Here is a 17,432-nt window from a genome sequence, read left to right as displayed (position 1 = left end):
AATCTCGTTATCTGTGTTTATTTTAGACTGGGCGTGGCCACGTGGGAACGCGGCGATCCGATTGGTCGGTTTTCAAATAATTTTGGGGCGGGAAAGAAAAGACGGCTCTGATTGGTGGGATTGAAGAGTGGTTTTGGCGGGTAATCATTGCATCCTGTTGGGAACTGCTGACTCGGCAACTCGTGTTAATGTGTTTACTCTTACAAGATGGAGACCAACGAGCCACTAAAGACACAGCTACACAGCAAACTCAACGACTTTAGCTCACTAACCAGGTTTGTATCGATCTAGAACCGTGCATTCAGCCCATGTTTATTCCCCTCGTTGGGAGTTACCACTCGCCCACGCATTGTTCTAATTAATATAATGATATTCATTGCTCAATGAAATTAATTGATGATAATTAATTTTTGTAGGACTCTTTTAGAGCTCATAAATTCTGACAAGCCCAATGTGAGTATAGGAGGAGGTCCAGCCAAGACTGGCGAGACAGGAGAGATGACATTATCAGGAGTATGTACACAATTTATGGGACTATTATTTTTTGGTTCCTAATATCATTAATATTTATATTAGGATATTAATTACTAATTTACTGTGTTAAACTTAATTAGTAAAAACTATTATAAGAATAGTTGCTACCCTTTGTCTGCACTATAGCTTTACATTGTTTTAGTTCAATGATGTACATCATTCTCAATGGAAGGAAAACAAGCACACAATGTATTGGAATGATATTTTTCTATTAGTGCCAGTTTTCAAAAGAAATTCCTCGATAAATTAATCTCCTCATAATCATAGCAGCAAATGCATGCATCACAGATAAAGCATAATTGAACCTCTACTCATAGCATATATGCACATCAATAGTATGCATGTAGTTACATGTACATGTATGTATTGCGAGCTTTCTGTGGCCTTTTATGATTATTATGTGCATCTCTTGTAGGTTCTGGATAAATTGATTGATAGAGATAAAGAGATTCAAGCACTAGTAGAAACAGGTACTTTGTATGTCATTATACAACCTGTACTTGAATCCTTGAATCTTTTTGCTAATTTTAAATCCAACTTTATTCAGAAATTATGGTAGGAAAAGATTTTATCGGAAAGCGGAATACAAATGAAGTCCCTCTTATATAGCCATTGTTAATTTGGCCAAAAACCATGTACTGTAGTACATAAAAATTCATAAAAAATCCAATTGTGATGATTAAAACTTGCTACATAGCATATGTACATGTATAATTATGTATCAGAAAAAATTATTAAAATGGAAAATTCTCTCCTTACATTTTTGGCGAAATTTAGCCAGTGACCCTATACTATAATACAGATCTTTTGTCAAATTTTGGGGCAACTTTAAAAATTCATAAAAAATCTAATTTTGATTAGTACTCGTTCAAAATTTTTACACAGCATATTTGCATGTATATACAGTCAAACCTGTCTATTCCGGACACCTTGGGACCCAATAAAACTGTCCTTATTAAGGAGGTGTCCTTATTTCAGAGGTTCATTAATACACATTTATATTGTATTGGGACTGATACTACCTATCCTGATTATAGAGGTGTCCTTATTTTAGACTGTCCACAATAGCAGGTTTGACTGTATATGTATCAGAAAAAAATTTATAAAACTGAGAATTCTCTTCTAGCCATTTTTGAAGAATTACCCTATACTACAGCCTACAGGGTCTTTTGTTTGAATTTTTAACAGCTTTGAAAATTTATAAAAATATTGGAATCAGCACAACAAAAGGATGTGCATAGCTCTGCCTATGGTGGTCAGGGGTGGTCGAGACAACCACCTCAACAAATGAACCAACCAGTTTATCACTTAGACCAACCAGTTTATCACTTAGACCAACCATGCAATTAATATTAACAACCACACATAAAGCATGATATTGTAGTCTACTAGTATGGTGTATATGAATAATAAAAGAAACAATATTATTCTCCAACCACCTTTAATTTTTTTCTAGGCAGAACCCTGAACATGTATATATGCATTAGAAAAATATGAGAATTCTTTCCTAGCCTTTTTTGATAAATACCAGGCGGTACCATGTAATATATGGTCCATCAAATTGTAGAGCAATTTAAAAAATGTTTTTACTATAATGAAAAGAGAAAAACCCACAAAGCTATAATAACACTAAAACAAAACTTCTTGTTATTATTATTATTATTATTTATTATTATATTTATTAGCTATACAGATGAGAGGGAGGCAGCGTGATATTGATTGGTTTGAGAATCAGATTGACATGCGTAAGAATGACCTTGAGGACCTTCAGAATAGACTTTATGATGCTGAGAAACTACTGGTAAGACAAAAAAAAATTAAAACTAGTGAAAATTAGAGGTATTGACTATTTGACTATAATTGAGTATGGTTTTGTATTATTGATGTTTTTATTAACTTTTGTGGTATAACACAAACTCAAGGGTAGAGAAAAGAGAAGGGAAAACCCCATCAGCAATAAAAAAATTAACAATCATAACACTACTAAAGATATAATAATTATTATTGCTGCTATTTTTACTAATCAGGAGTTGACAGTGCATCAGGGAAAACAGAAGTTGGACTCAATTGAGAAAGCACAGCAAGGTAAGAAAGATGATATGTAGCGTACTCGGTTAATCACCATAATTAATATTATTTATATTAGGGGCAGTGTCACCAGAGAAACTCATTCATTATGCACACAAGATCAGTCAAGCCAGTACTGCTGTCTCACCTGTTGGCTGGCAACCAAGTGAGTTACAAAACAGAATGAATGTAGCATGTAGTACTAGTGATTGTAGCCTATCAATAGGTTTAGGATTAATAGCGACAAAATGTGCTCTTGGTAGCAATTAAAGGATTAAAAGTTATGTACCAATAGCTGTTTTGTGAATTAGTGATAGCATATACCAAGAGCTGATAGACTGTATAGTTTTTCTAACTTCTTATGTACCAATTGTATAAACTAAAGTTATACTAACACTCATTATCAAGAGTAAATTAGTATGTTATCAAGCTCAAGATTGACGGCAATTTTGTGGTTTTATCCACTCCTTTTCACTGATTTCATCAAGATCACTTGATATACCCAGGGCATCAAACACTGAACATTCCTTTATCCTAAGGAAAAGCCTTGGGCCTAGTGCTTCATGTTTTGCTGCCATGATTGGTGGTATCACTGTAGAAGCAAAAAATAAATACAAATATACTAATAATGATACTCTAGTACCTGAATGATCTTTAAAAGTTACTTTAGCAAGCCATATTGGATTTTTGTCTAATATTTTAACTTTTTTGACAACAGGACGTCTTATATGATCATTAAAATATTCTGTTAGTTTGGCTTCAGTACCATATGGTGATCTGATCCCAGTAATAACAATGCTGTGATTGTGTTCACATCTTTCTGCAGTAAAAGCATACTTCATTAGATTTGTAGTGATATCATTCATTTCTGTAGTGATAGATCAAACAAGTGTAAACTCATATATAATGTTTTTATTACCTTTGTCAGTTTTGGAATTAGTGAAGGTCAATACAGCAACACAGGATTTGAGCTCAAGTGTGAAATCATTTATTGCATCTAACTGCAAAATATCTGCAATTGATAGAGTGATGTTTTTTTCAGTTTCAAACACTGAAATATTTTTAATGATTAGCTTTTTGTTGTCATATTGGGATTGCTGTGAAGAGGCTCTGCCAACAAAAGGTTTTTTGATATCTTGTTCTTCCCTAGGCCTTTCACAAAACACGACCTGGAATAAAAATTAAATGTACATGTAGTTATATCAAAATTCAAATAATGTGAACTGGATCTAATAATGTATGTTCTTTTTATGCACAAGAGATTCAGCATAAGTAATGTACAAATGTATTTAGTAACTTACAGGTGAAAATGGAGCCTGTGGAGCTATATCTAAACTAGTTCTGTGAGCCTGAGGTGGAGGTGGTTTTCGTTTTAGTCCCTCGATTTCCTTTTCAAAACTCTTAAGTAATGTACAAATGTATTTAGTAACTTACAGGTGAAAATGGAGTCTGTGGAGCTATATCTAAACTAGTTCTGTGAGCCTGAGGTGGAGGTGGTCTTCGTTTTAGTCCCTCAATTTCCTTTTCAAAACTCTTAAGTAATGTACAAATGTATTTAGTAACTTACAGGTGAAAATGGAGCCTGTGGAACTATATCTAAACTAGTTCTGTGAGCCTGAGGTGGAGGTGGTCTTCGTTTTAGTCTCTCCATTTCCTTTTCAAAACTCTTTTTTAACTTTTCCTTCTCAGCAATCAATGAACCCTTGAACTCTTCCATTTGCTTTTCTTTTTCAGCTCCAAACAATTCTCTGACTTCTTTCAGCTGATCCTGTGACTGTATATGATACTCCTCCTTCATTCTCTCATGTTCATTGATGCACTGCTCCTTGCATTCCTTCATTCTGATCTGGTGCTCTCTCTCATACAATTGCTTCATTTCTGTTGCTAGTCTATGCCTGCTGACTTCATACTGCTCCTTGAGGCTGGCTAGCTGTTGCTCCCTGTCAGTGTAGTATTGCTTCTGTAGTGTGTCCATTTGTCTTTCCCTCTGGTTGTGGTACTCAATCTCCAGCTTTTGCATCTGCTCTTTGACCTCCTCTTCATATTTCTCTTTTAGCTCTTTCTCGTAGTATTTCCTCAGCTCAATCAATTGCTTCTGGTGCTCTGTGTCGTATTGCTTCTTGAGAGCTTCCAATCTTTCTTTCTCTCTCTTTTCGAATTCTTTTTTCATATCTTCCATTTGTTGTTGGTGCTCTTTGTTGCACTTCTTTCTCTGTTCAGCCATATTTTGAGTAAACTCAGCTCGTAGGCCATTCATTAACGTAATCATTTGCTGTCTGGACTCTTCTTGGTATTCTCTCTGTAGTTCTTTCATTTGCTCCTTCTTCTCATTTTCAATTTGACTCTTTGTTTTTGCCAGTTCTATCTCATGCTCTTTCCTCAGTTCTTGTAGTTTCTCCCTCTGCTCTTCTCTTTCCTTAGCAAGCATATCTTCAAAGATCTGTCGTAGCTTCTCCTGCTGCTCGATAAAGAAGGTTGTCTGGAGCTTACTGATAATCTCAGTAGTAGCTTTATCAACTTCAATTTGTTTCAGATTGACAGACTCCAAGACATGCTCCAGTTTCTGGGCTCCTCCTTTACACTGGGTCACTAGCTCCTCAATGTGTGCACTCTCTGACTTGCAAAGCTCATTAAACTGAGCCAGTGTGGCATGGAACTCTTCCTTGAACTCCTCAGTGACTCTCATCGTCCTCTTTATTTGAAGCTCTGGTGGTAGATTAGTGCATATTGATTCGTGATCCTTTGTTTCCCTCCGCTGGTAGGATCCTGGACAACCGAATGGGCATTTGACTTTAACATACCCACAAGCACCTTTCTCAACATCAATGTGCTTGTACATGTTACGTAACTCCCCCTCCCACTCACATCCCTTATTGTAGTGTATGCAGTGAACTCTTAGTCCCAATATCTTACGCTCTAGCTCTTTCTCTAGCATTATATTATTGAATGGCTGACGGCATATCGGGCAAGGCTGGTCAGAGTATTGTAGACGTGTGATGCAAGGGCCACACACTTTGACACCACAGCAGGAGACAATGTGTGGCTCTCTTAGGACATGAAGACATACTGGACACTCATATTCCTTAGGAACTGGATCAATGAACTCTGGCTCTTCTTCTTCTTCATTTATGGGTTGTGCTGCTTCTCTGTCTTGTTCTTCATTGAATGAACAGTCACCAGAATTGCATGTGGCCATTTTACATGAGGTTACGTATTATGATAACAGGAACTACTAACTATATTGTCCCTCCTATGCTGTTGTTTTAATGTTAATGTTAATTACCACTTGATTAGCTCATTCCTTAAAATTTAATTCTGCATCGGTTGTGACCAAGTTACTGTATTAGTGCAATGAACCTGTTACCGCCTAGTACCATCTATCTGGAAATTTGTACTGTAATTTTACTAAATTAGAATTTTGCAAAAATTAGATCATGCATATAATAATTACATGCCACATTCAATAATGCATGACAAAATTAAATCACAGCATGATTTTGAAACACAAAAATTTTCTACCACAAATTTCCTCATATACGGTATAAGCAGACATGGCATTACTACTGGGAAATTTTTACTGTTCCTATTATATTAGGTAACTGGAATGATGAATCCAAATTTAATTGGAATTTGGAATCATCTCAAACTTTCTATATAACGTGTATTAGAAAATAATTATATAATAACAATTTTTAATTCTCTCATAATAGTTTTGGGGCAGACCCAGGGGGCATTTTTACATTATATAAGGTACATGTACACTTAAGGTCAGACAGTTGATATTTTCATTGTAATAACAGAATCAGACATTTATCGTTATTCATGTCCAGAAGCTAAAGAAGAATGTGCCAGTATACATAACCTGGTAGCTTGATAATAGAAATGATTGATACAATACAGTAGCATATTATTGTAGCATATTGATGTGCTTTTAGTCCCAATTCTTATTTTGAAAGTCAATCTCTTCATGTGTAGCAAGTGATTAGTTAATTAAATGTGTGGGTGTTTGTTTATCACTATAAATGAATGGAGAGATTGTTATTGTGTATAAGTGACACCAAGAGTGGTGACACGTGTTCATTAAACTGATGCTTCATTGACACACAACAACATAATTCCCATTTCCATGCTGCCCACTTCTTCTCAACCTTACCATATATGGTATTGCAGTTAAGCCTCTGTTACATTCCAAACTGCATCGAATTTGTATCATAGCAGCTATTCATTGAGCCATGAAAACCTTCCTTTACGTCCTTGTATGGATAACATGAATTATATTTTTAATGTGATTCCGAGTATTTGTTGATATACAATCCATTAAAATCGTGTTAGCCGTCTGATTACTTGAAGGTAAATATGTTTACCTCCTTTTGTAAATTAGTGACAAAGACTAGGAGAGCCATATAAAGGAATTGTGATGATGATTGTTGAAGTGTATTGTATGCTCATTATTAAATTATGATGCTACTTCTCATGTTCCTTTCATCTCTCTCTCTCTCTCTCTCTCTCCTTTTCTCTCCTTCATTCTTTTCATATCTTTCTCACACCTTCCCTTACCTTCCCTCATCCCAATCTGGCTACAGTATTGCCTTTCTTAACAGACACTCTCTATAGCTGACACCTCCATGTAATGGACAGCACCTAGTGTACCAATTACATTCCCTATCTCCCCATAAAGGGCACCTCTGTATAACAGACAACTTTCTTATACATTATATAGAGGCTACACTGTAATGGGTCTCTATGTTCAATATTTCCAGTAAACAACATGTTTATTTTGTTATACCTGATCTTGCATGACTGCTTTGATCATATGATGACATTTGCTTGTATTCAATAGCTGCCCACCGCCTCTTTGTCTCTGTTATGCATGTTATTTCTCAGTTAGTTTAAAATCATTTCTTCAATTGATGTGCATTTGGTCTAGGGAATTTAACAGCTAGTCAAAGAATGTCATGTGCTCTGGCCCAATATTCCCTAGTGGCAGATGCTACGCCAACTGATGGGGCTACATTACTGCATTAAAATGCATACATGGCATGTTGCCTATCTTAGTACAGTTGTGCATTATAAGCAGGTTGATCTTATACTGTAAGCATTCAGGGAATGGACACTTACTTCATTTTTTCACAGAGAGTGTAACAGATTCCTTGTTAAGTTCATTTTAGTTAATTGACTTTTTTACTGTGTGTATATGTACACTGTTAATACTATATAGTGTATAATTTGGGGGATCTTTAAATTGCTTGTTAATTTCAATAAAAGTGAACTATAGTTCTATTTTTAGATTTTCCCTTTAGTTGATACAACAATGCTGAATTGGCTTGTTAAGGGAAAAGACCTACTAACATTTGTTTGTATTGTAGTAGTACATTGGTGTGGTCATCATGTGGGTAATAGGAGGGTGTACATGTGTCACCTACAACTGACCTTTCAGTGTTGTGTGCCTTAATTGTAACTAACACCTTCCACTTATTATTCCTCCAGTAAACATCCTTGTTGTGGTACATAATCAAAGATTGTAGACTAAGACAAACCTTATATTGATAACAAATAAACAATCATATAAATTCACACACACACACATATATATAGGGTATGTACATAGCCTATGGCACTAGGAATAGTTGATAGAGGGACATAGACATGCATGTGTACATAAAAGTATACCCAAACATCAAATGATGATCATCCATAAACATAAGTATAAGCATGCACACGCACACGCACAGACACATGCAGAGATAGGGGATATCCTGTATAATAGAATAAGCAATGTTAATTGTGTCTGTATTAGGACTGGTTTAGTTTCAGTCCAGCAATTGAACCTGTTGTTTGTGTTGCCTATCAAGTAGGGCTGGGTACAATAATAAACAATGATGTGTTGTTCTCTTTCCTCTTGTTATAAGGTAATATGTTTGAATGTTTACCCTTTGTTCTCTTCCTTGACATGTTCTGAATGACTCTCATCATTCCAAAGTCTATTAGCAGTGACCTGGGACTACCTATAATATTATACTATGCTATATACTATTATATTATAAGGTATAATGTATCTATCTTATCTCTTTCCTGTCATTTCAGAGTCTTCATTGTTACTTCGATTCCGTTTGATAATGACATTCTCATTTGTAGTTATGCTCAGTATGTTAATTGTTAAAGTGCAGCACATTTCTGGCAGGTGGTGCATTAGCCAGTCTTGTAGTTTAACACCATTTTACTTGTACTTGTATCTGCTTCTGAGAATTGGTTGTCTCATCATCTTTTTATTTTGGGTGCGGCACTTTAACAAAACACAGCATCATCATTACAATCCATTGCTACCACCTTGTGATGTCATGCGTTATAATTCAGCCTAACAGTTGTAATAAATAGTAGATCTGGCTAATTGTATTATCGCTATCAAATCAGTTCACTATCAAATGATAAATGAGAATGAAGTTTGGCTACTAACATAATAATTATGCCAAACCTTCTTCTCTTTAATTGTGCTTTATTAAATTCCTGAGGAAGTTTGACCAAGAATGATGATTTATATGGCAAGGCAAACGTTTCATTCCACAGTTATCATATGCCTAATTTACAGTATAATATGGTGTCATTTTATAGAACAAGTTGAAGTTTTAAATGTTGGCATCACATTGAAAAGGATCATGGAATGCTCGTTCTGGGCAGCAATACACAGCACTGTTATGCTGAAATAAGAATCCCCTTTAAATGGCTGACAGTCAGCATGTTTTTATTGCTCATAGGAAGCTGATGGTGCAGTGTATATGTGTGCAAGAGGAAATGATGAATCTGTGCTTGCCTGACAGGTCAAACTTTGAGTGGGCAGTGTTATCACTAGTATGTGCAGTGGCTTCCATTCCTTGGACATAATATTTTTGTTGTGGAATGGACTAGTTTATGGTTGGCATGCACCAAATGTGTACCGTGTATTTACATTCATGTCCACACATTAGGACTTTATATGGTCATTGATCAGTGAAGGGTTAAGCCAAAAATGCACACACAATGGCCATGTGAATGGAGTAGAGGTGGGTTTTGGTATGCAACTAGCCTGAATTCATGAATTGATTGGCCTTATCTAATGGTAGGAGGAGTATACCAACTATGCATTGTAGAGGTGAAATATGATAGTCTCTTAGGATTATTAATGAAATAAAGACTCAAACAAGCAGTTACTGTTATTAATTTTTTTTGAAGTAAATAGTCAGAAAATCTAACTGTGTGGAGTCACAGTGCTATATCAATTTGCTCTTATAACAACTGGAAAGAATAACTGTTTGAACTATGACTCTTTCTGCTCCAGGGATAATTCCTGAGGAGTCGTTAGTCAGATCTCCAGACTCGCTGGTGTCTCTAGCTTATCCTGTCAACATCTTAACTAGATTATGGGTACATGCTGTAGTATTTCTTGTGAGGTTTTCTATTGTTCGTTTTGTTATAAGTTCAATGGTGTTATGCTAACACAGCTGGTTTACATAGAAACACAAGTATTTTAAGTGACTTTGAAGAGCCGCCAATTGGGACTGTACATTACGTAGTCTATAATATCTATGATTGTATGTGTTTTGCAATTGTTCATCTTAAATAATTACTTAACTATTATTTTCAATGGTCAAAATGTTAGTTATTTTGTTATAACTATAGGTGATCCACGTCGTCCTTATCCACAGGATACTGAGATGAGGGCTGGTATATTGTGCAGGCTGAGTACCAGTGGCAAATTAACACCTGATGATCCTCCAGGAGACTCTAAGCCAGCCATTGGTGGATCTAGCATTGGTAGGTAATTATTCATTGAGCTATTTTTAGTAACACTTATAACAAAGCGCACGACCGCAAAAGTATACGTGGGCGGATTATCATTATAAATTCTGGGCATGCTGCCTGGAGAAGCAACAGTTTAAGCTTCAAGTTCAAACTTCTTTAGCCAAAAGAGACTATCACTATATTGCAGCAGCTATGAAAGGATCTCAAGTCAAACGAGTAGCCAAGGTGGCTTACACTAGATTTGATATGTGCGTCAGTACACTTTTCTCTCCTTTCGCTGGCGTCCTGTACACTGTCAACGTTTTCGAGAAAGGACCAGAGAAACGGCCAGTCCCAAGAACAGAATCCACTAGCTCAAGGAACTACAGCGAGGCTCCATAAGAAGCAGCCCCAGAAAACAGCCTGTGATGAGCGACAAACAAGCTCAAATCTGGCCGCCTGGTTCGCCTAGTTCTCCCGTGCTGCACTCGAGGCAGCTCTAGCAGTACTGAAAGCTACTTGAAACAGCGTAGCTACTTGAAACAGCGTTATACTGATTACAAGAATTAGCTCTATTGCTGGATTTATGATGTGGATAACTGGAGAAACACTGTGCACTGTGCTTATGAGTCTTTCTTCTCTTTTTGAACTTTTCCCATGTTTTACATGCTTGGTTTATCTCTACATTCTATATTATTTTTAATCATAATAATCTTATTGTTGTTTTTTATGCATTTGTACATGAGTTTGTATAAGATCTACTTTTATTACTTATTACTTTGGAAAAACAATTTGTTTATATCTAAAAGTTAAAATTAATTTCAACTTAGGAATGAATCAAAACAACAATCAGTCAAATGCAGTCATTAAAGACCAGCAGCAGCAGCCTAACAGTGTCCTAGACCAGGAACCAATGTCTGAAGATACTTCACTCTCATCATCTGATGAAGGAATGTAAATTGTTTAGCTAGGTAGACATGTGCACTTTTATTTCATGATCATGAATAATAGACACTTGTAAAAATTTAATATTAAATTTTTTGGGTGGAGATTTGACTAAATCACAACTCTTGAACACAATGGCTGATGCAACTCGCGATGATATACAACTACCATATCGCTATCTTGGGAATAGTGGGCTCAGAGTGTCCACCATATGTCTTGGGACAATGACGTTTGGTGCTTTAGAAGTAAGTGGACATTATAAAGGAGGTCAATCTAGCCTAAGAGAGGTGGACCCTCCTTTTCCCCATTAGTGTATCTTTTTATTTTTGTATAGTCTTCACGCCCTGGGCAGTGTGATGAACCCACTGCCCACTCTCTGTTGGATGCATTTGTTCAAGCAGGTGGTAATTTCATCGACACTGCCGACGTATATCAATTTGGAGTCTCCGAATCAATCATTGGCAACTGGTTAGTGAAAAGACCCGACGTTCGATCGAAAATGATAATTGCAACTAAAGTACGTGCACATGTGATTGTACTCATGTATCATTTATTGGGTTAGTTATGGGGCCCAATGGATAAAGATGATCCAAATTGTCGGGGACTATCAAGACATCACGTTTTGCTAGCAGTCGAGCAAAGTCTTCATCGACTTAGAACGGATTACATTGATCTGTACCAGGTAACAAGTAGTTCCATCATTATTTCTTATTTGACGTGAGCTTAAAATTGACTTACATGTATATTGTTTCATCTAATGGGAGGTTTTTTGATATTGATCCTAACCACAATCCTGCTCATCTTACTGAAGTGGAGAGATAATATCAATATTTTATATTATTAATAAGTATATGGCAAACTTCTTTTAATTTGTGTGTTTGTGTTTTGTGTGAGGCCAAAAGGTAATATCACAAATTTTTAAATTGTGAACTAGTTTTATTAGTTGTAACATTGAGGCTCATTATAGAAGGAGAGAGGGAGAGGGCTATTTGCAATGTACATGGTATGTTGTTGATAAGGATCACTTCCCACTAATACACGTTGCACAATGCTGAGCTGGACTTTATATGCATAAACAACAAGACCTGCCCTTAAACGTACCCGTTATCAGCTATTAGTGTGCCTTCACGTCAATCTACAGTAAATTTGCTGACATGTTATATTCTTCCCGTTACTATTTCTGGCACTGACACTTACTGTAGTTTGTACACTCATTAGTTGTGTGTATTAAGTGGTTTTCAAATTGAAAAAATGCATTTTTAGTGGCCAGACCAGAAACCTTATTGAGCGGTAACTCTATATACACATGTGCACTCCTGCATATTAATGGCTGCTTTGAACCTATTCAGTGTATTATGCTATACAGCACAATGTATTCATGTAAGTGTATAGACAACCTTTGAGTCATTAGGTGGGTATAGAAGCCAGAATGTTATTACTTAGAATGATTCAGTAATAGTAGTATTGGCAAATCCTAAAACTACATCCCCAATATAATATTGTACTTTAATTCCCACTTGTGTGTCTAAATACATGAAATACATTTTTAATAAAAGCATCCCAGCTGCAGATTTCTTTCACTACACATCATCCTATGCACACATTTCACTCACAATTGTCCATATATAGTAATCCCAATGTCTCAAGACAGTGTGTCTCTGTTATTCCTGGCATGTGTCACTCTCTATTGGTCTAATCTCAACAGTAGTTCATTAGTTCTTTATGTTGTGAGTCTGTTTTCTGTCTTGATCCTATTATGGGTCCAGGGAATTGTGATATATTTAATTATGAAATCTTGTGCTATTATAATTACAGCATTCTTTGCGTCCTGTGTCCACTGTTAATAATGTTATAGCATTCTTTGTTTATATTGTTAGTCATGACTAAGGTAATAACTATATAAGAGAGAAGGACTTGTTCCTATAAGTCTATATATTTGATAAAGAGAAGTTGTTTTGGTTGATTTCATCACATGCTAAAACTTTTCATCAGAATTTTCTGGAACATAGCACTAAGACTTATAAAAGTATCACAGAAGTTTTGGTGTTTCAAAGATTGAAGGCTATTGTTGCCCATAGCCATTACTTGAAAAATGGCTCCGAAATGACCCCCCATTTTTATTACATTTTCTGATACATATTGGTGCCCTTATGCTATGTAGAAAGTTTGAGTGGATTCCGACTTCAATTTTTCAAGTTATGGCCATTTTAAGAAATGGGCCAATTTTTGAAAAGTACCCAAGGCTATAGCCCATGCTTTTTTCCGAAAAATGGCTCCAAAATGACCCCCCATTTTTATTACATTTTCTGATACATATTGGTGCCCTTATGCTATGTAGAAAGTTTGAGTGGATTCCGATGAATAATTTTTGAGTTATGAGCATTTTGGCTAAGAACTCATGGTTGTATTGCATTAGACAATGTCTGAATGAACATAATCAAATATTAAATCATTATTAACTGCATTATGTTATAATAATTAGTGGAACCAGTACTTTTAGTATCAGCTACCTTGTATAGCCACTTAGATGCATACTGTGACTATTCCATAGTACTTATATGCGCTAGTAATATAATATTTGTTTGTTTATAAGGTCTGATGATGTTAGTGTATAGTCATGTGCTAATTGTGTAATTCTGGTGATATTATATTACCCCAACATGTCCTTATAATATTCCTTATATTGTGTGAATCAGGAAGTAGCTTTCTACTTGAAATTATAGTGTTTAATCTTATACAGTGACCAAGCCTATGAGTGACAGTGAATGATGATTAGTGATGCTATTGTGTTAGGCAGACTGACTGACTCAGTGTAGTGACTACCAGTGCATTTTATCAATGGTCTATAATAAATCAAATAGTGAGAAAATTGAATTAAGGCCAAGATAGAGTACAGAGTATGTATACATATTTGTATACTTGTATGTAGCATAAAGTATAGAGTATATATACATGTACATTTATACTTGCACATACAATGTAGCATATACTCTAGGCGTGATCTTCCTGTATGGATTTCATTTCAATATAATCATTAGCCAGCAAGGAATTGTTGTATTACATGTACATGGAATAGTAATTAAATGATGTAATTATGCATAAAAACTCATTAATGTATTTGTATTTAATTTGAGTATGCACATTGTGTTTATAGAGGCCAAAGAATTGTTTTAAAGGTGCATTAATGAAATGAAGTATTTTCTATTATTGATAGATACATTGTTGGGATGATGGTACGCCTTTAGAGGAGACACTAAGAGCTCTCAATGACCTTGTGAAGATGGGAAAGGTTCACTACATTGGAGTGAGTAATGTGACTGGCTGGCAGTTCCAAAAGATCATTGATACTTCAAAATACCTTGGACTCAACCAGATCATTAGTAACCAGGTAATGCATCTACACATAATGCACATTACCGGATTTAAAAAGCTTTTTATATACACTTTAATTATATACAACCTCACTGCGTTTGATGATGCATGATGTATATGTATGCTGAGTCAATTAGATTATGTAATGCAAGACTAACTGAGATCATGGAGTGTGTCCTGTTTGTAAGCACACCCAGAGTGTGTATCATATCATACAGTACCTAATCTATTAAGGACTGGCTCCCTTTGATCCCACTATCAGTTATTGCAGTCCAAGGAAGAGTCATTCAGTCCAGACTCAATAATCTATAGATTAATGTTCATACTAGACTTAGTCTAAGACTAGACTATGTAGCATCCAGTTTATAGTATTAAATATTAGCTGCTAAATTCTTCTACATAGTACATAGTTCAACTATAGCACTCAGTGTAATATAATAGTCATTGTTTATGTCTCTGGACTGTGTGTGTGCTTGTGTGGGAGCTGTGAATAACTTGTTTGAGTGCAGTAGCTTCAAAATGCAGCATATTTACAAAATGCATATAAAACAATAAGATCAGTTATGAACAGAATGTAGACTTTCTGTCTGACTTTTGCAAACCCACACGTTAGCATACAAATTTATAGAATGTAGTGATGTACATGCACATGCTTGTTAACTACTCAATTTGCATTTCATTGAGTCACACCCTGTCTACTTCTCTTTGTATCAGGTGTCTCTTGATAGTTGAGTTAGGCGATGCCAGGAAATAATTAGCCAGGAATTCTTTATTGTAGTCATAGCATTACCACTATGTACTGTATCATAGGCTGATAGTACAGGATTGATATGCATTTATGATGGTTTAATTTATGCCATCATTACCATCATTGGTTGCATATGTAATTTACTATTGTAGAAAAATGTAAATATTTATGTCTATTTATTCTGTACATGCATGCTCTTTCTCTCTCTTTCCTACTATTCTCTTTTCTACTCTCTCTCTCTCTCTCTCTCTCTCTCTCTCTCTCCTCTCTCTCCCTCCCCCCTCTCTCTCTCAGGCCCAATACAGTTTATTGTGTAGATCTACTGAATGGGAGCTATTGGAAGTATGCAAACGGGAAGGTGTGGCCATGTTGCCATGGAGTCCTCTAAAAGGGTAAGGATATTTGCATACATGTAGCACTCCCTCAGTATAATAGGCTTGCTGCAAAATGAGACTATTACATAATGATGCTTTAATTGCAGGGGTCTCCTCACTGGTAAGTATGAGCGTGGTGTTGTTCCTGATGATCCTAAAAGCTCACGTATTGCGTGGGTTGAAGCTGATAAGAAGTCTCGTTCCAATCAGTCCCACCCGTCATTGACACAGTATGCTGATAAAGATGAGTACTGGGAACTCATTAAAGCTATGAGAGAAATAGCTACTAAACATGGTAACTAACCCACACTCCTAGTCAAAGCAATATTAAGACTTGTTTTCAATGTATATTTATATATCTTACAGGGTTTTTGGCCAAATTTCATCAAAATGGCTAGGAAAGAATTCTCCATTATTATAATTTTTCTATTATCTTTCTTTTTTTTTTAGATGCTAGTGTTGCTCAAGTAGCTATTGCTTGGTTGTTACATCAGCCAGCTGTGTCCTCGGTTGTAATTGGAGCAAGGACTGTCTCTCAACTCCAGGACAACTTGAAGGCAGCACAACTGAAGCTTGATCCAGAGGAGGCAAGTATTGACTTAAGAAAAGAGAAAGAGGGAGAATGTTGATAAAAGGCTTTTGTTGACAAGCAGTGATTAATAAAAATAGTATTTGAGCAGCCAATGCAGTGAAGAGATTTGATAATGGATCTGGTATAGTAAATACTGGGTAGCATTACTGAGAGTTCGTCTGACCACAGTAACAACAGTAGCAGCTGCTCTCTTGGAATAATATGACACTGTACTGTTGGGCAGTTTAATACATGAACGTACTGTTGGGCAGTTCAATACATGAACGTACTGTTGGGCAGTTTAATACATGTACATACTGTTTACTAATGTATGTATTAGTGTGTGTGTGTGTGTGTCTCTGTTTGTGGGTGTCCAGTTTGTATTGTTTATTGGATGTTATTAACTTAGTTAAAGAGTTTGTTTGATTCTACTGGATGCTCCATTCCCATTTATAGACATCAGCTATTGCATGATTTGCTATTGAATGATATAACACAAGAGTGATTGGGTCATAACATATTAGCTCCTTAAACTGAATCATCATCCTCCTATTCAGTATATTTACATCATTTAACATCTTATTCAAGATATAATTTGACACTTTAAAATGCTATAATTGTATCATTAACAAGATCATTCATTGTAATCCTCTGTGTAAAAGACTTCAGTTAAAAGACTTCAGCTCATTCTAATTTCTATGTTTTAATTTCTTTTTATTATAATGCATCAATCTTTAGGTGAGTCTGTTGACTACGCTGAGTAATGAGACATTACCATATCCCTATGAGATGGTGTTCAGACTACAGAAAGGAAGAGAAAGAAACTAAACACTGTTGTTTTTACTTGCTGCATAGATAAATATATTTAACTTCATATATTATATTGACTTTATATGTAAAAAGAAAAATTAATATCATCAGTGCTATTTTTCACTAGTATGAACAAGGTTTTTAAAGGTGTGAACAAATGTGAAAAAGGGTGTGATAAAAGGTGTGAGCAATAATAATAAAAGGTGTGAACAAGTATAAAAGGGGTGTAAACGAGAATAATAAAAGATGTGAGAAC

The 17,432-nt window shown here is 35.6% G+C and overlaps 2 protein-coding genes and 1 long non-coding RNA gene across 3 annotated transcripts; 2 read left to right on the top strand and 1 right to left on the bottom strand.

Annotated features, from left to right (window-relative positions):
* Positions 1-130: 130 nt before the first annotated feature.
* Positions 131-11,423, top strand: LOC105312287 (mediator of RNA polymerase II transcription subunit 4-like). The gene is made up of 8 exons (XM_019994893.1): positions 131-275; positions 417-513; positions 950-1,004; positions 2,220-2,335; positions 2,562-2,619; positions 2,681-2,767; positions 10,255-10,389; positions 11,187-11,423. Exons 1-8 carry the CDS (start codon positions 208-210, stop codon positions 11,312-11,314), a joined length of 744 nt encoding a protein of 247 aa, XP_019850452.1. The 5' UTR covers positions 131-207; the 3' UTR covers positions 11,315-11,423.
* On the bottom strand, positions 3,726-3,961 carry LOC105312283 (uncharacterized). Its single transcript, XR_002184520.1, has 2 exons — positions 3,903-3,961; positions 3,726-3,770 (listed from the first exon to the last, which is right to left on the bottom strand). It is a non-coding gene; the product is annotated as an uncharacterized LOC105312283 (long non-coding RNA).
* LOC100631598 (uncharacterized oxidoreductase YajO-like) lies at positions 11,419-17,326 on the top strand. Its single transcript, XM_003382618.3, has 8 exons — positions 11,419-11,546; positions 11,636-11,818; positions 11,864-11,983; positions 14,516-14,689; positions 15,716-15,813; positions 15,903-16,090; positions 16,246-16,382; positions 17,105-17,326. The coding sequence occupies exons 1-8, from the start codon at positions 11,436-11,438 to the stop codon at positions 17,192-17,194; spliced, it is 1,101 nt and encodes a 366-aa protein (XP_003382666.2). The 5' UTR covers positions 11,419-11,435; the 3' UTR covers positions 17,195-17,326.
* Positions 17,327-17,432: the final 106 nt, after the last annotated feature.

This window comes from Amphimedon queenslandica, unplaced genomic scaffold, assembly GCF_000090795.2.
Source record: "Amphimedon queenslandica unplaced genomic scaffold, v1.1 AMPQUscaffold_13520, whole genome shotgun sequence".
Taxonomy (NCBI): Eukaryota; Metazoa; Porifera; class Demospongiae; order Haplosclerida; family Niphatidae; genus Amphimedon; species Amphimedon queenslandica.
The sequence above is the reverse complement of the archived record's forward strand: the minus strand, read 5'-3'. Positions and strand labels throughout refer to the sequence as shown.

Bases quoted from the DNA above. Each gene is read 5' to 3' on its own strand.
- LOC105312287 (XM_019994893.1), top strand. From the start codon at position 208: ATGGAGACCAACGAGCCACTAAAGACACAGCTACACAGCAAACTCAAC. The intron at 2,620-2,680 runs GTAAGAAAGATG...TATTTATATTAG, and splicing joins AATTGAGAAAGCACAGCAAG to GGGCAGTGTCACCAGAGAAA. The intron at 2,768-10,254 runs GTGAGTTACAAA...TTATAACTATAG, and splicing joins ACCTGTTGGCTGGCAACCAA to GTGATCCACGTCGTCCTTAT.
- LOC100631598 (XM_003382618.3), top strand. From the start codon at position 11,436: ATGGCTGATGCAACTCGCGATGATATACAACTACCATATCGCTATCTT. The intron at 15,814-15,902 runs GTAAGGATATTT...CTTTAATTGCAG, and splicing joins CCATGGAGTCCTCTAAAAGG to GGGTCTCCTCACTGGTAAGT. The intron at 16,091-16,245 runs GTAACTAACCCA...TTTTTTTTTTAG, and splicing joins AGAAATAGCTACTAAACATG to ATGCTAGTGTTGCTCAAGTA.